The 26,538-nt window shown below is 35.0% G+C and overlaps 1 protein-coding gene across 1 annotated transcript in view; it reads right to left on the bottom strand.

Annotated features, from left to right (window-relative positions):
• The window catches only part of LOC111512095 (uncharacterized), a 49,619-nt gene extending 24,551 nt beyond the window's left edge, over nucleotides 1-25,068 (bottom strand). Inside the window, exon 1 of the mRNA XM_023168223.2 lies at nucleotides 24,768-25,068. Within this exon, the coding sequence (XP_023023991.2) occupies nucleotides 24,768-24,807 (40 nt within the window). The 5' untranslated portion in view covers nucleotides 24,808-25,068. The remainder of the gene's footprint in view (nucleotides 1-24,767) is intronic.
• Between the last annotated feature and the right edge of the window lie 1,470 nt (nucleotides 25,069-26,538).

Genomic DNA, 26,538 nt, shown 5'->3' with positions numbered 1-26,538 from the left:
AATAAGTAAATGGGAAAGGTTCAGTATGGCAATCGGCACCGGAAGGTGCAGACTACCATCTGTTCTTCCACGTAACCCGATACACACTACTAAATGTCAAGACAGAACAGTGTTGCCAACTGGATGAACTATAAAGTCGCTACACATGAACCAAAATTCCGCTACACTGCTTCATATTCCGCTACGCTTGTACATCTGACGCAATCAGTTCGCGCATGCACCCTATCCAAAATTAAATGCCACAGAACTTAAAGTTTGTAGTTTGTGTACTATTCAGATACTATAAAACTGAACTGTCATTAATGTCGGGAATCAGGATCATGCTAATTTTCAACCGCGCAACTCAGTAAATGATACCTAATTTTCTACATTTACAGCAGTTAATTTTTGAAAGCTGTCGTCTCGACCAAATATTTCTTAGCTTGAAATGATGATTTTGAAAAGTAAAAATAAATATCAATTTGTTCACGTAGGAATAGTCACACTGAGCTTTTGAACGATCATTCTTTCAAATTGAAATTAGACAACCAATATTGAGAAAAAGTTTGTTTTCGAGACTTTTTGTATTTTTTGAACATGTCCCGTTCCCGTTTATTTCAACTGCGGTAACTCTTTCGCTCGAGCTACAATCAGATGAGCTATCTTCCATTTCCACTCTAATTTGTTCCTATAATTCATAATTCTCCAGACAGTTGAGACTTTTAGTTAGGTATTGGAGGTTATATGGTTTATGATAGTAATGAAAATATCCAAAAATATTCTTCTACTCTTTCATCATGTAATGGCCTCAGCTACTAAGATTATAACGTATTACCTGTGCATTCAATTGTCAGCTGTCAGCTTCGAGTGCTGTCCACTGCCTCTTCTTCCATATTTTTTTCAATATTAATTATTTGTAGAAAATTCCGCTACTTTATGTACAAATGCTACGTCGCTACCGTCGAGTAAATTCCGCTACAGTAGCGGAATTCCGCTACGGTTGGCAACTCTGAGACAGAACAAACACAAAAGAACATTGAATACTTTTGAATGCACTTACGTTACAAGGAAAATAAACATCGGCATCACTAAATTAATAAATCTCAGATCGTACTGGAGATGAAGAGCGGGAACATTTTTTATTATTAAAAAAAAATTAACAATAGATCTTAAAAATTAAAATAGAACGTACCTATCTATAAAATTGATGATACGCGTCCGGAAAGTCGGTAACGAGAGTTCTTTCAACTGTGGTGGTATTTCATTCATACATTTGGCAATATGCTGTTTCTCTATCACAGTAGCCTTTTGGCAGTAAATGACATAATGCAAGTTAATTCTATTATACAGGGTGTTTATTAAACATGCGGTAAACATTTAAGGGACTATTCCTTGGACTAATCTAAGGATATTCTGTCCTTTGATGATTCTCAATAGGGCGCTTTGTTCCGAAGATACGGAGCGAAAAAGAACTTCGATAATACTGACCCTTGTACTCTTCTATCAATCTCTAAAAATTCAGAAATTTTTTCTCCATTTGGTACTGCCTGAGTTCTATCGCTCAAATAGCAGAATGAAAGTTTGGAAGCTTTTCTGCTGATCCCTACAAAATTAAAATGGCTTGCGATGATCTGTGATTGAGAGTATCAAATGCCTTAGAGTAATATAGTAATATCAAAACAGATACTTTTTTTTCATCAGTAGCATCAATTATGTCATCAGTAATGTTTAGAAGACCGATTCGGATATGCGGTTGGTTAGTACCTCGTTTACGGGCAGATGGGGCGATGAGTATGTTGTTTGTCGTTCGCTTTAGCTTTGTTCGAGGATTGATACTCTGAAAGACATTCAATTTTGCACTGACGAGAGGACAAATAACCCAAAACCGGTCTGCAAGTGTGCGCGTTCCATTAATTGAAAATTATTTCCCGCAGTTGTATCACCAACAGCATATGCAGGAATTGCTTCTGTGAAGAATCCAGCACTGACAACTGTCGAATATAATCCAATGCCCTTCGTGGTATTAGCCAGGGAAGTAGTTGTTTTCTGATAGGTGTCAGACCATAAACGTACAGTGCAGGTGAGTTGAGACTGACCTGAACGAATTGTTCTTTTGGATAATTTAATTTACAGGTCTTCAAGTATGGTCCTTCAACTATATGTTAAGTTTTTTCATTATACAACGAATTAGAAGATTCGGATAGGCGGTTGGTTACCTCGTTCACGGGTAGATGGGGCGATGACAAATTTTTTATTATGGGAAATCATCGACTTCATGATAATAACGGACACTATCCTGCACTGCTGAAAGGCCAAATAGTTCGAAATCAGTCTGAAAGTGTGCCCGTTCCAATAATTGAAAATCGATTTCGGCGTTGTATCGCCAACAGCATATGCAGGAATTACTTTTGTGAATAATCCTGCATCGACCCCTGTCCAATAAAATCCAACGCCCTTCGTGGTATTAGCCAGGAGAGAAGTTGTTTTCTGATAGGTGTCAGTCCATAAACCTACAGTGAGTTGAGACTGACCTGAACGAATTGTTTTTTAAGATAATTTAATTTACAGCGAGTCTTCAATTATGCTTTCTCACTATATGTGAACTTTGGCTAATCGCTGGAAAGGTCGCCAAAGACAGTAAGTCTTGGTACTTTTTGAATGTGCTTATTACCTCTGTTTTCTGTGTTTTCGTTTCTCGCAACATCACGATATCTGTGTCACATTAAAAAAAAATAATTACTTAGTGCAGCGGTCCTATCTACTCAATCACTAACTAGTTTCAATACCGTGGAAAGAGAAAACAAATTATTACCTAAGAGTTAACGGTTGTTGATACAAAGGAAAGCCAAACGAAAACAAGGCAATAGTTGCCAAATTTAAACTTTCTAGAATTTTTTTTGGCAACGTAAATAAATGTGAAGAAGAATATTTCAAGCCTTTAATTTTTAAGAAAGTAAGTAATGCTAAAATGAAGTTAAAATTTCCAGCTGAAGCTAGTGACATGCTAAGTTCATCTTCAGTTCTGAAGGAATGAAACTGTTGTGTTTTAAATCCGAGGCAATAACGACTCTGGGCTAAAAATATACTTGATAAATATGACTTTTGTAGGTTGAAGTAAGCAACGATGATTGTTGATCAAAAATTGAAAGGATATCTAGAACGCGGTTATGAGCAAGATAAAAATAAGACTTTCGCTTTTAATCACAGTTCAAAACTATCAACTAGGGTGGCTCCTAATTAGACGTATAATTATAATTAATTGTATTAGCAAACTGATTATCATTCACTTATCTTCAATTATGATTTATTTTGCACTCCATGACATGATAATAACACACTCTCTTGATAACCCTGTGTTCTTTATGCAGCAGCCTAGACAATTTCTCATTTACATATATGTTAAATAGTGATTGATTCCTGAATTGAACTGAGCAGTTTGGGAAGTAACATAAATTCTTAATGAAGAAAAATCTGTTTATGCAATGTATCATTACCATACACCTTGAGAAGTTCATAGTTCAGGGTCTCGTGTCTCCATTTGAAAACAACATCAAAAATATGGTGATAAGCATGAAGTAAAAAGAGTTGTTTAGCAGCGAAAATGGTTGAAACTGAAATATTTTCAGATAAAAATATTCTTAAACCATAAACATCCGTCAACCTCAATGTGGGTCAATCAACACATTTGTGCTGCTCAGTCTGTCAACCTTGGAATGGATAATTCTTCATAAGGAAATTCCGACTCTGGTATCAGAGCACATACTATATACTTGCCCCGTCGTGAATTGGGCGAGTTTGAATAGGTGTGAGCCACAATAAACCTACAAGGGTTGCAGTGGAGGTTCGAATAGTTCCATTCACTTTGGAATAACCTACTATTTATTCAAAGCAAATATACTTTTGGGGGCCCTGAAAGTCATACGACAATGGATAGTGCTAATATGGCGAATTCAATTATTTCCTAATATTATGGCTCTATAAGTGTATAAAATGGTTAAGGCTTTCGCGGCCGAGTCAGTTTATATGAGTACATTTTGAGTTATCTCCGATGACTGGAATTACGGCTTCGTAAAGCGTATTATTGTTGACTCCGGTAGTTTGGTGTACTAATACCTGTACCTGGACTAGGTGAGTGTTGAAAGTAAGGTTTCATTTTGTGAGGCAAAAAGTTTGCGAAACAAGCGTAGCGAGTTGAGCAATTTCACAAACAAAATAAAACATACTTTTTACACAAATAACATTACAAAGTTTTTTGTACAACTTTCCTGTTTTCATAATGAAATAGATATATTTAATATTTCTATAAAAACACATTTTGACATCTCTTGACAGTTAACTATTTTCATGTTATCGCATTTGCTGTGAAGTGGCCGTGTCAGGTGACACTGAATCACCTGGTTACCAACAAACAGTATTGTTTACAACTCACGCGTTTTATTTAAAGTCACATGTAAAGTTCTTGCTAATGTTTAATGTCTTGCATAATGAAAAACAATAGTGAAGACTTGTGTGTTCCTGACGATATTGAAAAGGCTGTAAAAGAGCTTCAATTGAATTGTTACCAAAAAAATCGGCTCAGCAGTACGACATCGCATCGAAGGAAATTTCGGCGAAACCGTCTTCTCAGCCAGAAATATGGAACTTGCCAACTTTGTGGAGCAAGTTTTCAATGATAAAGTCAAGTGCACTCGTTGAAAATGGTGTTAATACAAGCAAATATTTCAAAGTAATAGCATTCTTAAAGCGGAAAAATGAAATTTATAGGCCCAAAAACAAAAAAACTTACGTTTGACCAAATCCAGATGTTTATAAATGAGGCGCCAGATGAAAAATATTTGATAATAAAAGTTGCTACTATTTTCGGAATATATGGAGCCTGCCGGCGTGAAGAGCTGGGCCATTTATTAATAGAAGACAGTAAATTAATGGATAAATTATTGATTGTTCAAATTCCAAATACAAAAGCTAAAATAGATCGTTCTTTTTGCATTGTTCAAAAAAACATTGACTATTTTAATAAATACGTTGCTGTTATCAACCATCAACGTTTTTTTCTGAAATACTCAAATTATAAATGCTGTGCCAACCTAGTTGGTATAAACACGTTTGGTTAAATGCCCCCTACCATTGCTGAGTTTTTGAACCTCCCGGAACCAAAGGAATATATAGGTCACTGCTTCTTTGCTAACAGAATCAGGAACAAATATAACGGATATTAAGAAGAACGGGGGATGAACGTCTACAACAGTAGCTGAAGGTTACATCGATCAATCTATTTCTTAGGAAAAAGCTATTGCTGAAAGAATAATCCCAACAACTAGCTCCAGCGTTACAGCATCGTTCACTTCACTTCAAGAATTAAATGTTAATGCCCATGAAATTGTCAACTCAGCTAGTTCAAATTTATTATAAGGCTCTTCAAGATCGCAAGGTATTAAAATCAGCAGTTGTTCTAATTGTACTTTTCATATTAATGTTCATAAATGATAATAATGTAATTAAATGTATATAATAAATACATTTGCAACAGAATTTAATTGTATCTATATCTATTGTTCATAATAAAACTTCCTTGAAAATTGAATAACCATGTTTTGTTTATTGTTATTTGATCAAAAAAGATGGAGTTGAAGATACTTTCAACACTAGTGTTAAAACTATTTTTAACACGCTACTTTGTAAATATCATCTTTTAATACTCTTAACAACCATTAAAAATGTCACTTTTGATGACAGTTGTACAAAAAATTTTTTTTGTTGACTCAGGTTGTTTAGTGTGATAAAACCTGTACTTGGATTGGGTAAATTGTCTTGTCCTTGTCGCGTGCTACAGTCTGAGAAGTTAGTTATGATTCTGTATTAAAAAAAGGGATTTGATTTTTTACCAGGTCAGTTTTTTATTTCAATTATTACTCAAATGCTGTAATAATCTTAAATATATAATAATTCCAATGCAGCCTAATTTTCAATTCACCATTTTTTCCTACATATATGTCCACAAATAGTGATTTTCCTTCACCCTAATTGTAACTAATGAAACATTTTGTAGTTTGTGGTTCATTCACTATTCAACTATTGATAAAACGTATGTCATAAAACTATATTTGAATCAGTGAGTTCTAATATTATATGTGAAGATTCACCTAATTTAGAATGACTATATTGCCTACACCACCTCAGTAATATGACCAATTGTAATGTGTTTCAGGACATAATAAATATATAATATATATCTTTGTTATATTATAGATGTGAAACATCTATAGCCGCGCGTGGAATCGATTGCTGACGTGGCAACGGGTCACCATGCGCAAGCGACTGTGCGATTCTCTTACCACTGATTCGGCGTTACGCTTTATCTCTCGCCACACTGAGCTCGGATACCTAGAGTGTATATTTGTGTTTAATACAGTATACATAACCCGTGTTTTATTAAATGAATAATTTTTTAAATAATTAAAAATTAAATATCCCTGACAGTGATAATTTCGAAAGTGAAAGTTGAATAGAACTGGCCGATACTTGATGAAAATCCATATTAAAAAAAGTATTGATTACATTTTTTTGTAAGAGAATGTGAGCAGTCTCCTGCAAAGAAAGCAAAATCACTCTATCACACCATTATTGATTAATTATTTTGATTTCATTTTTATGAAAAATATAGCACTAAAACACTTACTCCAAGAGTAAATTTCATAAAGACTGACAAATTTTGTAATTCAAAATCAGCTGATAGCGAGTAGCGCACGATGTTTTCCTCATTATTAACAGGCACATCAAGAAATTAATTAATTAATTTTCTGATGATGGTGGGATTTATATTGAAACATTGATTATTGATTGCTTTATAATTTGAGTAATATTTTGCAATAACTAGCTAAGATTCTTGAGTTTACTAGTATATTGAAGCCACAATGAAATTTTTTCATGTTTATATTTAAATTAGATATTTTATAAGTATTTCAGTACCCAACGATCATCACATGGGTCACGAAATATAATTATTGATGTTTCACATCTGCCAGGCGTCCCGTAATGGTTCACAATTATGTCTATTCACTTCACCATTCAATATGAAAGAACTTTCGTCTGAAAAACATGTATTGTATAATAGGTTTGGGTTATTGGTCAATTTCTCGCCGAACACCTAACAAAACCGAAGACGACGATCAGGATCATTTTCGTTTAATTCCTGAACTAGCCTTATTTTGAAAGGATGGAATTTGTAGGCTTTCAAAATACGAAAAACACTAGTAGCTGATATACCAAACCATCTAGCTAGTTGCCTGATTGATTGTCGATTACCCATTTGTACATGTCCTAACAGGACGGGATACGTAAGTTTAACGTATTGATGGTTCACGTTGTGGTCTGGATGCTTCGTATTATAAATTCTTGCAGCAGCTTTAGCACATTCATTATTTCGATAATTTCTATTCTTTCTTCAGTAGAATAAACCATGTTGGAACAAAGTGAACAAAGATGACTAAATAATAATTCGTGAAGAAGTGACAGTGGTCAACTGTCTACTTTTTGTTCTGCGCGACAACTAGATTCAACAAAAACTATCAGTGCAAAAAAACTAACAGTGTCGTCCATTTCAAAACGTTTACCACTAATCAAATAAATTCTACAAATGTAGAAGACCTGCGACAGAGAATTGTTCGGGTATGCCGATTTCCGACTCCGGACATCTTCAATAATGTAAGGAACGCTTCCGAAAGTGGACTGTATTATTGTATGGAACCAGATGGAGTTCATTTTGAACACTTTATCCGTTGCTTGTGTTGCTATTGATATCACTTTTCTTAATTTCCTCAATAAAACGAGCGACAGCAAATTTCCTGTTTTTTCTTAAATAAAACGTTCAACATTCAATTTCTCAATAACGAATGAACCAATTTCGAAAAAAAATACAGAAGCAATAGAGGGGCAAAAGACTTTTCAAATGATGTATCACTCGACCCTCATGCCATTGAAAAAATAGGCGGAGTAGTTACTGATCTCAGGGGGATGAAGTTTCGGGTATGATTTTCATATAAGACTTAGTCCCTCTAAAATTGAAATTGACGTGTTATTTGAAATTTTCGATTACACGTCCGTTTCTGACTTACAGTTTTTGTTGGAACGCTCTGTATATAAGCACACTTTCCAAAAGTTCAATTTGGACCCAAATAAAGAACAAATATCTTAGGTGGCAGTTACCTTAGTTAGCATTTCCGTTATCAATAGAGACTGTTCAGATAAATCTCCAAAGAACACATAATTTTATATTATATTTGATTTTTTTATAATATTCAGTGGACTATCAATGTCGACAGTGTAATTATGAATTTGACATTGCCTTATTGTGATCAGTTATTCTGTAGTCAATCAGGACTCTTCAACAAATCAACCATGTCTGACACTCTCAATCACCAGCGAATTTCATGCATATCATGTTTCAAAATTACCATATGTGGAGCAGACATTTCAGATGTTACAGATAAATACAGTCAATGCACCTCGCGGCAATAAAAAAATACCAACTGAACCATTCTGTTGAGATATCAGACGAACCTTGTGGTATGATGTCGATTTATATTTAGTACCGATTCATGTCTGTCCAGTGATGAATTTTGATTAGAAACAGTTTGATTGAGGCCAGTCGTAAAAATCCAAGCTTCAACATTTACTAAAATAAATATTACATACCTACATTCAATTATAACTGGCATTTCAACGGTTGAAAAAATAAGTAGTTAAAGTCCGAGTAATTGAAAATTGACTGTATGACACGTCAGGACAGGCAATGCTACGCATTCCTTTCTAATTGACCTAGAGGTATGTCATTAAGCATAGAATTATGTCAACCCGATATTTAGATTCGTCCCGCATAATTCTCGATGAATGGATTGAAAAAAAAATTCTCATTACGGAAACACATTAAAAGAGCTATTTATGAAAAAAAAGCAATTTTAACTTCTTATAACAAGTGTCTAATTGAGGTATTTAACTTAGAGATAACAGGGGAAACAGATGTTGCTTCTTTATTACTCTCGAAAGGAAGGAGTAATCGATTTCATTAGTTCGGACTTCCATTGTCTAATATTATATAAAATGAAAAAAAAAAACTAATTAATACAGTTTATTGTATGATTTTCACTATAAAGGGTTTTACAATAACCGCGACACATGAATCGATATACAATAGTTTTCTCAAGCATAAACTAAACTCGATCGTGTGGATCATGTCCGATGTTTTATATTGGTCAAACTGGATAAACGTTCAATGCCCGCACAAAGGAACACAAATATAGTTTACAGAATGGTAAAATAAATTGTTGTCTGTTGGAAAGTATGGAAATAAACAAATTCAAAAACTCCCAATATATTATGAACGATCATACCGAATTGAATAATTCGCCATTATTGAATCTGTTCATTTCCAGGTAAAAATAGTTAGGTTTATTCGCAGTACTTTCGAAAAATTTATTGATATAGTTGATGAATTCATACCTGACCCTTTCAGGTAGATTCATTCATTAGGCAGACGAGTGGGTAACAGGGTATATAGAGTATAAAACGGTTGTAATTTAGAAGTAACTTTCAGTTTAGGCTTGAGAAAGTTATTGTATAGTGAAACACGTGCGCGGTTTTTGTAAAATTCTTTATAGTGAAAATCATATGATTACTGAATTAATTAGTTTTTAATATGGATTTTCATCAAGTAACGGCCAGCTCTATTCAATTATATAAAATGACTTGAAATCCCTAAAAAGAACCAATACAAATGAAGAATCTAAAAGAATAGCTGAAAATAATAATTATATTAAAAAGCCGTGGATCACAAAGGGCATTAAGGTCTCAGCAGAAAATCTACGATCACTATATTTAATTCGGAAATATTTAGGTAACAATGAATGCTTCAACTTTCTATATAATAGGTACAAAAACATTTATAGAAGAACTATAAGGACTGCAAAACAACTTCATTATATGAAAAAAATGGGAAGGTCTGCAAACAAACAAAAAGAAAGCTGGGCAATCATCAATGACCTCAGGGAAAAAATAATATTGCTCCTACGAAAACTGACCTAAAATTTGATTGTATTAACAACTATTACTGCACTGTGGCACATAACTTATCCAAAGATATCCAATAATAATTTCTTGACTTTTCTTGAAGACAAATCAGTTTCAGAGACGTTTTTTTTCATGCGTACATGTTATGGAAATTAGAAAAATTCTTAAAGAAATAAAAGATTCAAAGTCAGCTGGTTGGGATGACATGAGCATAAAAGTATTCACCAAGTTGCCAACTCTGCTATCACCGCTTTGGTGATAGCAAAATTGTTAAACTTGTTAAACAAAGAATTATGATGTTTGTGAATAAACATAATAGTATTAGTAGCAGTCAGTTTCGGTTTCAGAGTTTGAAAAACACGGAAGATGCTGTTTCATCTACTGGAAAATGTTCATCACAATTCAAATAATCGTGAAATAGCAGCGGCAGTTTTTTGCGATCTTTCAAAAGCTTGCGTAGATCATGAAATTCTGCTGCAAAAACTAGAAGTGTATGGCTTTAGAGATATATCTTTGAAATGGTTCAATTCATACTTGTCAGAACGTACTCAGAAAGTCAAACTCCCGAACAACATATCCCATCTCCAGACAGTTACTTGTGGTGTTCCACAAGGATCGGTTCTAGGTTCTATTCTCTTGTTATATATTAACGAGCTAGCCCGCAGAAACAACCCAATTCGCTGATGACACTACTTTATTTTGGCATTACAAGAATGAAAGGGAACTGCATGATTTGATCATCATGGATATTATAAAAATAAAAGACTGGGGTGTCATTTAATATCTCAAAAACTAGCATCATCACCCTCCAGTGATTCACACTAGATATCTACCTGGGTACTCAATTGATAGAAAACAAAATGTCAGCAAAATTTCTGGGATTACAAATTGATAAAAGTTTGGATTGTGTTGGAACGTGTTGCCAATAAATGTTTGATAGGGTGCTTGTACTACAAAAAAGAGGAGTTAGAAATATGCGTAGAGCTGGATTCAGGGATTCTTGCCGACCTTTATTCAGAAGGTATAAAATCTTTACCTTGCGTTCCATACTTATATTGGAAATGGCATGTCTGATACAAAAAAAATATAGGACGGAAATTTGCGCTGCACCACGAAGAAATACCAGAAATAAGCTCAATATAGGTATACCGATTCCAATATCATAAAAAATTGAAAGGTCTTTCATATACATATAATGGAAAGAAAATGTTTAACCATTTGCCAATTGAGATCAAAGGCATAACATGTACCACTAAATTTTGAAAGTCTATAAAATAGCTTCTGATTTCGAAGGCATTTTATTCTCTAGACGAATTCTATTCAGACAGAAATTTAAATTATATAAACAATTCATTTTAATTAATGTATTTCAGTACCTACTTGTATTTAAACTATGTGATTTTTTAACTTTTTGTTCGATGTTTACATTTAGCTCTGAACTGTATACTTGACAATGTTTACGAAGTTGATACTTACTTTTATTTTCTATGCATTCACTTTTATATTTTTATACTTTATAGTTTTTATATTCTTATACTTACATTTATGTGTTGCATGAAAATTTTCATTATTATTATTATTTATTTCAATATGTAGAATATATATTATTACTTTCTGACTACTTTTTCACCCCAAAATTCTGAAATCACCAAATGCTCAATTTTCAAATGCTACTTTTAATTTGTATAACTCATATTCTTTAAAATAATAAAGTTTTGACAATGATATTTTATCTTCGACAATATCTATCTTGTGTGTTGTGCACCTTATATTTCTTAGAATAGTAACACTTTGTCAATGAGATTTCATCTTTAACAATGAAGTACATTTTGATTTGATTGATATCAAGCAAAAAACCCTGAATTGAAATTACAGTGAAATGAAATGAAATTCCTTCGAGAGATGACTATGAGTCATTCGAGTACTTTCACTTATCTTCTCTTCCCTCCGGTTCAGCGAGAGCTGACCGTTTGGCGGTTCATCTCCCGCTAGTCCATTCTTGAAGACGATTGTGGATACTAACAATCGAACGTGAAGTAAATTGACTTGGAATCTCAAAATTTTTATTTTTTATTTGTTCTATTTTTTACTTTCATTTCATTTCACTGTAACTCCATTTCTGTATTTTTTTGCTTAATATAAATGTTACTTTCAGCTTTCATTTTCAATTTTTCATTTGTATTGGTTCCTTTAGGGATTTTAAATCGTTTTATATAATATTAGACAATGGAAGTCCGAACTGATGAAATTCACCATAAAACATTGAACAGTGCAAACCTTATGTAGGAAGGAAAATTGTGAGAGATTTGAAACACGAAAAGAAGTGTAGGTTCACGTCTCTATTAACAATTATCGATTCGGAAAAACCTACAAATCAGCTGTAGCCGAACAGGTTCTCAACAAAGAAGGCACTCACATTATCTCTTTAGAAAATACAGTTCTACACGATAAAACTCAAAATTACTATTCAACACAGGGATGATTTCAATAGAAAATAAGTAGCAATGAACATTACTAATATCTGACTACCTGTCCTTGCGGCGTTGGAAGCTCTTGGCTCCTACCGAGCAACGTCTAAATTGGTAGCAAACTGCCAAAAAAGACTCTCCTCGATAGGAAGACTCAACAGATTGTTTCTGGTCTGGATTCCTGGCTATTCAGGCCTGGAAGGCAATGAAGCTGCTGTCTCTCTTGCAAAGGAGGGTGCTGCAAGCGGCTTCATTGGACCAGAACCTGTCATTGGCATCGCTTTGGGCTTTGCCAAACAAATATTGAACACCTGGATGTCAAGAAGAGTTATGGACTTCTGGCAGAATCTTCTAGGATTGGCTCACTCCAAGGCGTTTATTCACCCTTCGAAGCTTGATTGCAAACAGTTGTTGGACTACAGTAGAGATGAACTACGATGTCTAACAGGCCTTCTTACAGGTCACTGTCATTTGAATCATCACATGCAGAGACTTGGACTGTAGGAAGACAGTGTGTGTCGCCTCTGTCTGGAAAATGATGAAACTGCAGAGCATATACTTTGTGCCTGCCCCGCTGGGGACCGAATCAGGTTCTTTGAGTTCGGCAGATCCGTACTGTCACCATCTGACCTGAAAGACCACTCACCATACAAACTGATCGGCTTCGTTACGAAGCTGGGTTTATTTGGCAGAGTGTGAATAGGTGTGAGCCACAGTAAACCCTTATGGGTTGCGGTGGAGGGTCGAATAGACCCACTCACTTTAGACCTACCTACCTGTCCTAAAGGTAGACAAACGATCAGATAATCCAAATGAGAGAAACAGATTCGTAGTTACCACGTTCGGAACCGGAACAGCAATTCGAGCACCAAGTCGAGCACAGCGACCGTTACCACATCGCCTTTGATTTGATAATGTCTACCGCAGTAATAGACCAAACTTCAGGCATGAAAACCTGAATACCACGGCCAAAAAACCGGAAAATAGCTTCCCTGCTGTGAAAGTTCACATTCTGTGGTTCTGATTCTGTTTTAATTGGCATCTTCAGTTTTTGAAAACTTATAATTGAAGACCCACATTCGAAAACGGCCAGTTTTTCTATATTCAGAATCAATTTTTCATTTCTTCTCCATTTATTTGCATGTGCTTAATGAGATTGGTCTGTCCCCAATAATCAACGAGCAGAGAAAACGTTTTTTATATCCCTCAATCGAATTATACTACTAAAAATAGGCAAGTACCTTCAACTTAACCCATCTACGAATGCAGTTCACATTCATGTGATAATATTATTCGTCAATATTCTAGGTAATGATTGATGAAAGCGCGTGAAAATATTTGGAGATTATTTAGATTGGATTGATCCACACAACCATTCCACTATAGCAATATATCCAAAACAAGCACTATCCCCAATCAACAGAAGTGCTATACTTTCCACCAAACAAGTTGGCATCTTCAGTTTGAAGAAGCCGACTTGGTTGGCGTTTGCAGGACGTCAGGTCAGTAAACATTATATATCGTGAACTACAGTATTCCATTCAGAATTATTTTTAGTACCAATTTGTGATTTCATTGTTTGGAAGAATTCAGCAGGAATTTATTGATTCAATAAATGTAGATGACTTATAAATTTTTGAAGGTTTTTTTCAATATGGCGTAGTCACCATGTAAACTGCCTCTCGAACTGCGCCTGTTATTTGTATTTATTTTGTTTTAAAATATATGGAAGGAGTTCCGTGGTGGCCGTGGTAGTGTATGGACATGCTGATAACGTCCGCCCACAAAGAAGCTACATGGATGCCATGTGCTATCGTGGGGCTCCGTTTTTGTGTTATGCCAGTCCATTATGTTAATTGAGGAAATGTGTGGGTGTCATTAAAAAAAAAGTGTTGAATGAATGGCCCCCTCTATTCACGCCGGTATTCAGGCCGGGGTGGTTCGGAAAACAAAGGGGGCTGTAAATGTAAAAAAACCCAAAAGGTCTCCCAAGCAGGAGGCGACTCCATAAAACACCAAATTGTTTTTGTAAATCAAGAATTGTTTTTATATTGAAAAAAAGACGTTGAAAAAAAATGGGTGGCAGCATTGCTTCGTGCAAGACCGCTGCGCCTCCCGACGAAGCTCCTGTTAACCAACAGGAGAGGCATTGGTGAAATGCGCCTGACGATAGAAAGCAACAACCATCCAAAATAGAGAGAGAGGATAATATATGGAAACCACTTATATTAATGAGCCTTACTCATGAATCGTATAAATCATTTCAATTGAATTTCTGGGCAAGCTCGATATTTGATAAGAATTAATTTTTTTCATGTGCCAAAAAAAGTATGTCATTCGAATACCCAGCATAGTGCTAATAAAAACCAAATTTTTGTTAAAGAAAAGTTTTGGCTTTCTACTTTTCCATCTTTATATGAAAAATGTCAGAATTTTCAAAAGAAAGGAAGAAAGCAAATAATTCCAAAGTAAACTCTTTTGAAAAGATGTGTCGATTATACAAAAAAGTGAATTTCAGACACAAACCTAAAGAAAAAGCCCTCCCGAAGTAAGAATAATTTCGAAATAACTAAGTCAATATGAACATTACACAAACAAAAACACTTACTATTCACTTTGTAATCCACCCGTACATTGACAAAACGCAATATCTGCCAAAAACATTGTTGTTATCTGTGAGAGTGTGCAGGATAATCCATGGCAGTCGATTTCGCGTGGCTAACAAGAACTCGGCCTTTCCTAGACCGCAACTTGGTGAATTTTCGTCGTTACTTGGGCCTGAATCCGTACAAAATTCAACTGACCCAGGAACTGAAGGTAAACAACCGTAGACAACGATGTGTGTTCACTGAATAAACTCTGGAATAGTTGGCAACTGACCCTTATGTTCATCGAAAAATCATCTTCAGCGAAGAGGCCTATTTCTGGTTAATAAGGACGTGAACAAACAAAATTCTCGAATTTGGGATGATACCAATCCACATGAGATCTGAGAACGTCCAATGCATCCCACAAAAATCATTGTTTGGTGTGGATTTTGAGCTAGCGGCGTCATCGGTCCATATTTCTTTGAGAACGACGTTGGCCAGGCCATTACTGGCAACTTCTTTTGGCCTAAATTGAATGATCTGGACAACAACGACATGTGGTTCCAACATGATGACGCTACGTACCGTACAGCTCATGCCACATTGGATATTCTGCATGAGCGATATGGGTGCATGACCATATCACGTGGAAGCCACCGAGATCATGCGATTTGAACCCGTTAAACTTTTTCTTGTGAGGATTTTTGAAGTCGCAGGTGTACGCGAATAATCCACAAATTACAGCGGTCCTCAAAGCCAACATAACCCATGCCATCTGTCAAATTCAGCCTGAATTATGCGCTAAAGTCATGGAAGATTGAACGTTTCGGATGCGCTCCACCCAGAGAAGCCGTGACAGACATTCAAGTAATGTATCAAATAAATAAAAAGTTTATGTTTATGTCTTATTCCGAAACGTCGATGTTCGCCATTGAAGATGACACTGTTCCATGTAAGTGAAATTTTACCTCCTACATTGACTATATTGTGTAGCAATCCTGTGAATGATATCTAATTCATTTCCACAACGAATATTTGGATTACAAACTAAATAGGAAAAAGTGTTGCTTGTATAATTCAACGATCATATGAAAGTAGTTGTTTTGAAAGTATTTTTTCTTTCGTGTAATTTAGTGTTTATATGAAAGTAGCTGTTTTGGAAGGGCTTTTTCTTCCAGTTTGTTTGAAAGTTACACCTTGTCAAATCTAGGAAGAGACTTGAGAATTATCTCTCTCTCTCTCTCTCTCATAGTCTTCTAACGAACGCTCCTCTAGTGGACGGGACCATAACGGAATTCAGAAAGCTCTTCCTACATTCGACCAGCCGTACTTTTTTGCATGATCACCTCTTTATGAAGAGTTCATTCTGAAATGATTTGCCTTTTTCTTTTTTTTTTGGAAGATCCCCACATTTTTTTGTATAAAACAGATAAGTAGAAAGCTAAAACCTTTATTTCTACTTCTCTTGTGATTATCCTAGAAATGTTTCATATGTTTGTGAAGTTATGTCATCAAAAATTATACGGCTAATTTAACTAATTGCTATCAGTAGTGAATGAATGAAGATATCAATGAGTTATGAAAGATGAGTTTGTTTCTCCAGATGTAGCTATTTCTGAACGAGGTCAACCACAACGTACTTGTACACTACGACCTAGTCTGAAAATAAATAAATGCGGAAATTCAAAACATAATTTGTCGATTTGGAAGAACAAATATTTCGTTAACTCTGAACACGTTCTTACGACCTTCTCTACGTGCGGTCTTAATGGAAAAACCCATCATAATTCGTTTATATCTCATCACTATTATTATCGCACTTGCTAATAAAAAAATCAAATCAACTTGTACACAGTTTAAGATGGCATTATGGAAAGATTTAAAGAATAACATGTATGCCAACACTATAATAGCATTGTTAATCAAATATTTTGATTTGAGTATTTAGTACCTTGGCGAGCTGTGAGAATGTGAAATTGAACAAAAAATCGGATGGGTGATTTTGCTGGCAAATAGTAACCGAGAATAGAGATAGTGGCTCAGTTTATGAAAATTTGGCTCGATATCTGCATTCCTATTCACAAATAAACTAATATTGCGTCCATTCAAATTAAATTCACTTTCAGTTTTGTTGCTGCTTGATGGTCTCATTAAAATTCAGTTCAGCTTATGCCGAAGTCTGGAATGACATGCTGAGTTACATTCAGGTTGATTTTACTTTGGTATTTTTATTTGTAAAGATTCAACCTTCTACTTTTATATTCATTACGTTTTCGTTATTGACGAAGGCTTAATATTTCTAAGGCTTTTGATCATGTGCCACATGAGGGTTTGCTGGCCAAACTTCGATGCTATGGCTTGCCCGATCTTTTTGTGTATGGCTGTCCAACTTCCTGAAAGAACGTTCCCTGCAAGTGGCCGTCGATGAATATTTCTCGAATACTTTTACCATCAACGCTGGTGTTACCCCAGAACCACACGTTGGGGTCAGTGTTGGCGCCAACGCTGGGCTATGTTGGAGGTATTATTTTTAAAAGCATCCAGACATTGGAAGTTATCGAAACCAAACCTCAGTTAGCTCCAAGCAGAGCCAACATGTCGGACTTATTGTGGTCTTTGACTGTTGGATTCCATAAAACTGGTTACGCTTGATAAAGCTCCAAAAACATTAAAACGTTTTCATTTGAGCATATCTCCTGGGGTGACATTATTCACTTTAAATAATAATAAAGACGACGCACACTCTAACTTCGCAGACTGAACAAGTTAAAAGACGATTTATTACGCGCCAATGTGTGGCCGAATACACAAACATGGGGACAAATTCCCTTTGGTGTCTCGTCAAAAAACCGACATAAGATGGCCATCTCCCAACGTTCGAGCCAACGCTGGCGCCAACAGGCACCAACACCATAAATCTCGATCCACATATTGGATGAGCGTAGTTGGCGCCAACATTGGCCCCAATGTGTGGTGCCGGTCTTACCCAGGAAGCCTTATTGTCTCCAACCATTTTTTTATTGTATATCAACGACGACTAATTGGAAAAAACCAAGAATCTACTTGTCTTGTTATTTCACTTGGATTCCAGGACATCGACTGCGAATGCATATCTTCACCAGCAGCAGGGGGTTGCATATTTCAATGAGAATCTAGACGTGATTTCGAATGGGGGTGGAAAGAACCAGGGTCAACTCAATGCAACGAAAACCCAGGCATCGATTTTCTCCAAAAGGATAAATGTCTCCGAACCGAATATAATAATATCAGGACAGACGATTACGTTTTCTTCTTCGATGAGTTAAAATGACACTAATATGTCTTGGCACAACAGTATCGTTGGAATTGCGAAAACCGCTTCTCAAAAGTTTGGAATAGTGTTCCGAACCAGAAAACTGTACAAGCCTCAGCAACTTTTGATGTTTTATAAAGATCAGATCAGACCTTTTTTGGACTATTCTTCTCATGTATGGAGCTCTGCCCCCAAACATACACTGAAGTTGCTGGATTCCATCCAGAAAAGAATCATCCGCCTGATTGGAGACGCGAACATAACTGGCAACCTTGATTCTCTGGAATTTGAAGAATGGTTGGAGACTTGTCTCTATTTTGTAGATACTTTCACGAGACGTGTTCAAGTGACTTGACACATTTGATTCCACCAAAAGCGGTACATATCAGAATTACGCGACGGGCTGTGGCTGCTCATCTTTTTGAAATCCAATGCAGTACACCTCGAACTTCACTGTTCGAGAACTCTCTCATTTGGAGAACTGCATTTATGTAGAATAAACTTCCTGAGAACGTTTTTCGAAATGAATTCAATTTCCAGCGATTCAAATCCGTGTTAGGAATCACACGTTGAAAGGTACGACCTCGTTAATCCTTAGCTCGCATAAGTTTCGACTTCTGAGGGTTGTCGTTCGTAAGGGTGCGACAGCTGGGTAACAGAAAAGGAGATTTTAAAGAGAAACATAAATTCAATGTGAATTGCTACTTCTATACAGGCACCGCTCTTAGAGCGCCCCATGGATTTTTCTGTAGTGCTTGTGTTTTGTCCTAAAAAAGATCTATTTTGAAAACACCTGCGAAATTATGAAATATTTTTCTGAAACAATTCAAACAATAGAAGATTGTGCAAGTTATATTGAATACTGACTTTATATTTTGCCATAGTTCAAACGAGATGGAAGTTTTGAAATAAATTAGCAAGGTGGTCCATTGAAAATAATTGTTGTAGAAGAAGTTTTTCCGACAAATTCCGAATCAGGACGATTTTGTATTGTGGTTCACACTAGCAACTTTTTTCAAGTAACTTTTTAATTATAACAACCCGAACACACGTAATTATTCAGTTGCGTCAAAAAGTTTCAATACGTTCGATTTTCCTGAAGACTATTTTTGCTAGCAAAAACATTGCGGATGTTCATACTCGTCTCACATGCTGGCGCCCTTGATTTTTTAGTTGAAGCAACATTTCGCTAGACATCGAAGTATTTATGGAAGCAGTTGGATTTCTCAACCACATTTCTCGACTATGGGACAATGATTTAAAAATTTTATCAGATGTTTGTCAATCAATTTATGAAATTGTCCATCTGTAAGCCTTGTGATTATCAATGGGTGAATTAAAAATTGTTCAAGAATATAAGCCTTCACGGCCGGAGTCACGATTGAAGAGAACAAAATCTGGGCTAGTAGAACGTAGTCGAACGGAAACTGAAGTAACAAAAGTTTCGTCCATGCGAATGGTCACTACGGATTGGTCTGTACGTTTTCTGGATCGTTCCGACTGATCCGCACTGTTACTATTTTCGTTCACGTTTTCAACAGTTGAAAAATTTCAATCGATTGACTTTCTTACTTTTAATTTAGCAATTGGTATATGAAGATAAACATAGTATAGCCTTTGGGGAAAAAGTGTTTCGTTATTTTTGTATATTGATCAAGGACTAGAGAGCCAAATGTTTTTTTTTCAAAAACAAACCTCTTCTAAAAATAATACCTACCTCTTCAAGTATAGACTTGAAAACATAAGACATATCAGTTAAGAGGAGTTCTATCTCTGTTTACACACTGAATGACTGTCTAAAAAATTTGAACAAACATTTTGCCCATATGTTATTATTAACACGCTTTTATTAGCTTCATCTGTATGTATGTATGTATGTTTGTTTGTAACTGTCAAGCTCGGGATCTGTATTTGACAGAATTATCGACACTATTGCTTGATCTATTCGCGGGCAGATGGCGCTGGCATGGTAGATGATTTTCAGGCTCCCTCTCCGGAACCAGAAGATATCAATGGTCATTTTTCTAAACAATATACAGCTGATTGATCCCAAAGTTTAGATGAAATGAATATAAATATTACTGGAAGATCAAACTGCTAATCTTTATCTTGAAGATGATCACTTGATGATCGAAACACGTGTCGAAGTGTTAAAAATTACGATTTGGTGTTGGGAAAAACTCCAGTAATATTCATTACTACACTAAAGGTTCCAAGCAGTGTATCACAAGAAAATAAATATAGTTTAAAAAGACTAAAAAACACGCTTTTATAGCATACGAAACTAAAAAATAAAAAATAAAAATAGTTTACAAAACTAAAAAACACGCTTTTGAAGAAAAACAGAAATTCAATGTGATTTTGCTTATTTAAAATAAGCTTAAAACAATAACGAACGAAAAATACTAATATTATTGTGAAAAATGCGTGGGCGCTTTGTGCCATATTTTTTGTATATCAAGAGCCCGTCGCTTTTTTCACAATAAGTAACACTAGGTATTTTTCGTTCGTTATTGTTTTAAGCTTATTTGAAAAAATTATTTTTAACTTTTCAGTTCGATGTTCTTTAAAACCGTGTTTTTTAGTTTTTTAAACTATATTTATATGGTTCAATGTGTAACGTGAAAAGTTGACTTTTATCAACAATACAAAACACTTGTTACGAAATGAATCATTTAATTGTGGAAATCATAAAATACATGTATACAATTTCAGAGTTCCAATCTAGTAAACATCAGCTATTTTATTTTCTTGATAACTCTGTATTTCATTGCATAGTTGATGTAGTCTGGGGAAGAGAAAAAAAAACGAATTATTATTAATGAAATAAAATTCCCAAAAAGAAGGAATGCCAATGAATACTTCATACAAAGTAGAAGTATTGTCATTGGAATACACAAAATTTCGTCAACGTGTTGCGTTTGTGTTGCGCATTATTTTAGTGGTAGCCTTTCCCTTAGAGTAGGTGAGTTTTTTTAACCATTTTATTTCTGGAACCAATATCACAACCGAGATCACTTTTTGTAGATCTGCCGGTTTCCATTAAGGTACGGACAAGTACAGCCTTTGGTATCTTCCAAGGAGCGTGGGTCGTCCAACCATCCCGAACGTTTTGTTCTGGTTTGGAACCTTTCGGATCCCCAAATATCGTCTTTTGCTGCCGACCAGTTTTGAAAAAAAAGAAAAGTTGAATTGCTTCGACATATATCTTTCGAATCCAGGATATTTATAGTATCGCCTGACAGCGGAACTGTTTCGTTTTCTAAGCCTCCAGACTACATCCAGCATCTACTCGACTCCTCAGACTGTTGCTGATAACATCCAGGAAAGAAGGGACTCATTTGGTGAGGAATTTCCAATTTTTTACATCGGAGTTGATTTCCACTACACAGACAACCGATTTTTGGTGACCAACTATATACCTGTCGTTTCCTTTTTGAATTATATGTACCTACATGCATCTAACGTCTCAAAAATTATTTCCAACGTTTCAATAATTATTTTGTATAAACGTAATGAAAGTCGTATGAATTTACTTTATAATGTTCTTTTGTAAGATCCTACTGCAGCTGCAGCGGCGTCGTATTATTTCATTTGTTGTGTTACCGGATCACATACTTTTTTAAAGAAAACAATAACCGCCTTTTTGTCTACCATATTTTTGGAGTTTTAGTCTGCAGTAACTAATAAATAATTTTCTGACGTATGCATATTTTTATTCTTGATTTTAGCAAAATCAAATCAAGTGGCGCCCCATCCAAAAAAAAGGTTGTTCCACAAAATAAAAAATCCACGACCACTGCTCTGCCAATATATTGACTGCTGTTAGCATCTTGTTACCTTTTTTTGAAATTCTCTATTAGCCGTGGAATTTCATTCGATCATCATACAAAAAATATCAGAAAGAGGTAATAAATGTCAACAAGAATCTTTTCCTGATTGGGATCGCACGTAAAATGTTGAAACTCCTTCGTTCCCTTAACTCTCACAGGTCTCCTTGCGCCTGAGGTTTGCTAGTGAATGTCAGTTGGTTGAAAATAATAATAGTAACACGATTCTCTTAGATGCTATGAATCGAAAAGTCATGTTGATTTCACTATAATGTGAGGCAAAAATGAATATTTTGTTATAAGATTTACCTATACAGTCCTCCACAATAATTAATCTGGTAAAATTTCAAATGTCAGGAATAATTTCAAAATTGAATGTTTATTTTATGAATTAACTCTTGATAAAAAAAATTCTAGAAATTTTACTCCGATTTCATAATTTATATGCATTCCCTTCATTTTTACGGTTGATATCTCAAAACAAATATTCATATTTCAAACATTTCAAAGATAAGTTAGTAGAATTATGATACATTAATGTGCTGAGTATTACTTGTACAAGCCATATTACGCTTTGCATTTACCTAGAAAAATTGCAAGTTCATTATTGCTTGCATCAATGGTAACTGGGAATTATCAATTTTATATCGGTCTCAGATAAGAATTTCGTTCAAGAAAATGTTTGGTTTGCATGAACATATTTATGTTCATTGTCATTATTAGAAATAATCTATATTATTCACGGCAACATGTGATCAAAATGAATGAATTGGTATACACATAATACCTACCCATGTAGTTAAAAGTAGTGTGAAAAAAATTATATTTGAATTTTTTTCAAGGTGGTTCAAAACTGTGAATTATATATGTCGTTATGGTATTCATTTCTGAAAGGTATGAGGAATCAATGTACCTATTGCTGCCTATCTTCATTTCGGGAAATAATAATTTTTTTGTAATTATTCATCAGGTTTATCGAACTTTCATTAGAAACATTATTTGTAATTATTTTTAACGACACATTTTTTGACAATGAACATTCAAAGGAAACAAGGACGTTGAGGTCCACTTTAAAGATCTTAAAATTGTACTCTTTAAGATTATTTAGGTTACCAAATTACCATTATGATTGAATGGGAAAACTGTTATGATTCAGAAAAATTGACGCAACAGGATATTACACAACATAGGTCATAGTTTGTGGTTTTTGAAATATACATACCAAATGATATTCTTATATTTAAATCGAGTCCTTATGGAATTTAATAGAATGTTGAATATTGAAGTCAGAAAATGATATCAAAACAACATTCCTGTGTACAAACACTGTACAATAAATATTTCTTTAATAGTTAAAATATTATCCGTGATTGTATAATATTTAAAAGTAGTGACACAATGCCTTTTGGACCCAACATAAGATCGGGTGGTCCCAAGCTGGGATCATATACATGGAGAAACATTAGTTTAGGAGAAAATTCAAAGAAGCCGCATACATGTTATCCAACAATGTATTTAGCCAAGCTAGCGTACAGGTTCGCAACATATAGAAACCCATAATCAAGGGAAAAATGGCCAACTTCCGCCAAACGGTCATCTCCCGCTAAACCGGTGAAGCGAAAAAAGGAAAGCAGAGGTAAGTGAAAGTACTCAAATGACCCATAAATATTCATTTCTCCAAGGAATTAGCCCAATCATCACCCGAAGACGATTGTGGATACTAACAATCGAAACGTCGTGAAGTAACTTGGTCAAGTTTTTGTTGGAACGCCCTGTATGTTGATCCTAGTAAAACATTATTTTAATTTTAGGTTTTTTTGGTATTTATGTTGGATGTGATTATAACAAGATCAAGATCCAAGAAAACATTCTAGTTCACCGAAAAATAATCATTTTGGATTCATAAAAAGCAAAACTGTCAAATGTTCAGTGAAGCCAAAAGAAATAAAATGTGCAAATTGGCAAGTATCCATTTTGTGTGCTATAAGAAATTTGGATGTTTTATTGTCTAAACAAATTTACTCCTACTGAGATGAGATGAAATCTTTCAAGAAAGCAGATTTATAAAAAACAGCGCCTGACCATGTTTGAAATGGTTACCGGAAACAATAAGATCTACAACGTCGACTGAATTGAGCAAAAGTTTTCTATTTTCGAGAAACAGTCTAAAACTTAATTGTGGAATTTTGTGTGTTTGCTGTATTGCCTCTATTTCAAATGATACAAAAAAATCAGGGCGATATAATCTGATACGAACCATTTTACAACACGACGTTTTGTTCATTAGATTTCATCATCAACTTCATCTTTTCTAATACGGACCTCTAATACATAGTTTAATTAGTTATTATTTACAGTGGCTACAAAAACCGGTGAAAAAAGTAGGAGTTAATGATGAAATTAAATTAACGAAACAACCACTGATATTCTCGATCTGAAAAGGGATTATTCTGCCAAACTTTCAATTTTAGACAATGGAGGCTAAAACTCCTTTAATTTCCGCATACATCAACCATATTCAAAACAAAATTCGAAAAATACTCACTTCCAATACACACCGCTACTACAATCACTAGCCAAGGCATTTTGCGCTTTATCGAGGTCCTTTCCTGATAACTGGTTCGAACTTTTAGCACATGCCAGCACACATTCACAATCGACTTTTTTTCGATAAACGCACCAAATGGTCATTCAAGTCATTTTTCAATTTGTTGATACCGAACGCGCCAATTCAAATCAAAACGCTACCACCAACCAACAACACTTTGTATGAAATCCGAGATGACTTCGAATGGTTGTATCTAAATAGTAGTTTGCGGTTATCTGAGGAGCAAGTAGACACACAGACTACGCTGGTAATTCCCGCCTCGAGTTGTGGTACGGATCGGTAACATCGCTTATAGTCCAGGCATTGAGGATATAGTTGTGAACAGACATCCTTTCCGTATGTTGATTCCAGTCCACTCACCTGTATTCCCAACAAACGTAATGAAACTAAATAGTTTCCTGGTGAATTCAAAAAATCTGAAATATGTCCAATGACAGTCTTCAGCTGACTCAAAAATCCCTCAGCAAAACGTAATGGTCGATTTTTTTTGGGGTCATCACTGAAAATTGATGGCAATGGATCAACATAAAGCGCTTATTACCCTTTATCGGCTTACTTTCCGTTGTTGTGGCTGGGCCATTGCCGGATCTTTATTTAGACCACAGTAAGTCACACCATTTTATATCAACATTCGAAAACATTATCCGTGGAGTTGGCCGCGGTGGTAGTGCGCCCGACTCACGATCGGAAGACCGTGGGTTCAATTCCTGCCTCGACTAGATATTCTCCACAGAATATACAGTGTGGTCCGTTGAGTTTTCACCAAATCGAAATTGTTTTTATTAATTGAGCAATCGAAATAATTTGAATATGACAAAAGTAAGTACATATTCGATAACGATATAAGATGCTCTTAGGATGGCTTCGAGTTAAACAGCATACAGATCAGGTCAAAAAATATTAATAGAGTGGTCAATTTTAAATCTTTGGGAATGCTTCGAGAGTTGAAAATACCTACATTGACCAACTTAAATGTTTTAAATGACTGATCTGAAAAGTAGATCTCGTCTCTTGGTAAAACTTACCATGTTTAGAAAAAAAGCGAGCTATCCCTTAATAGAGTTATTATTTCGAGACTATCGAAGGAGATCAGAAAAAACAGCCAACCCAACAAATCATAACTTTCCAACTCCACAAGAAACTTCGAGAGGTTTTTAAAGACTTTGGATCGGGAAAATAAAAATCAGCAGAATCCTGAGTTACAGTTTGAATATATCATGAATTTGTTACTTCGTCAATTTTCAGTAGACATATTTACAATCTTACTTAACTGAAAGTGTCAGGAACAAAATACAATTTAACGTATTTTATGTGTATTCCTGCTACTCTGTTAATATTAAGGTTCAGAATCATATGCTTGATATTTATCAAATACCTAATTAGGAGACTGAGTTTACAATCATAAACAATCATAAAATCTGTTCCATTTTGAATTATGTTTCTTCACTTGCATTAGTTCCTGATTCAACCGTCCATTTGATATATTTTTTGTTAAATACTTCCTTAATCAGGACAATTATCTCCATTAATTGACGGAATGTATGTATAAAGTCCAAACCTATCAAGGTGGTCTAACAAAATCACAACATTATTGTTGACGTTAGGAGAATCAGTAGAAAATGATGTGATGAAAAGAGAAAATTGGTTTTGAAGCATTTCGACTATGAAAGTGAGTTTACGTTTTTGATATGGTGAAAATCCTTAAACT

Source organism: Leptinotarsa decemlineata, unplaced genomic scaffold, assembly GCF_025532065.1.
Source record: "Leptinotarsa decemlineata unplaced genomic scaffold, Ldec_3_MD MMD2_tig00000008_RagTag_RagTag, whole genome shotgun sequence".
Classification (NCBI taxonomy): Eukaryota; Metazoa; Arthropoda; class Insecta; order Coleoptera; family Chrysomelidae; genus Leptinotarsa; species Leptinotarsa decemlineata.
This window is presented reverse-complemented; position numbering and strand designations above follow the sequence as displayed.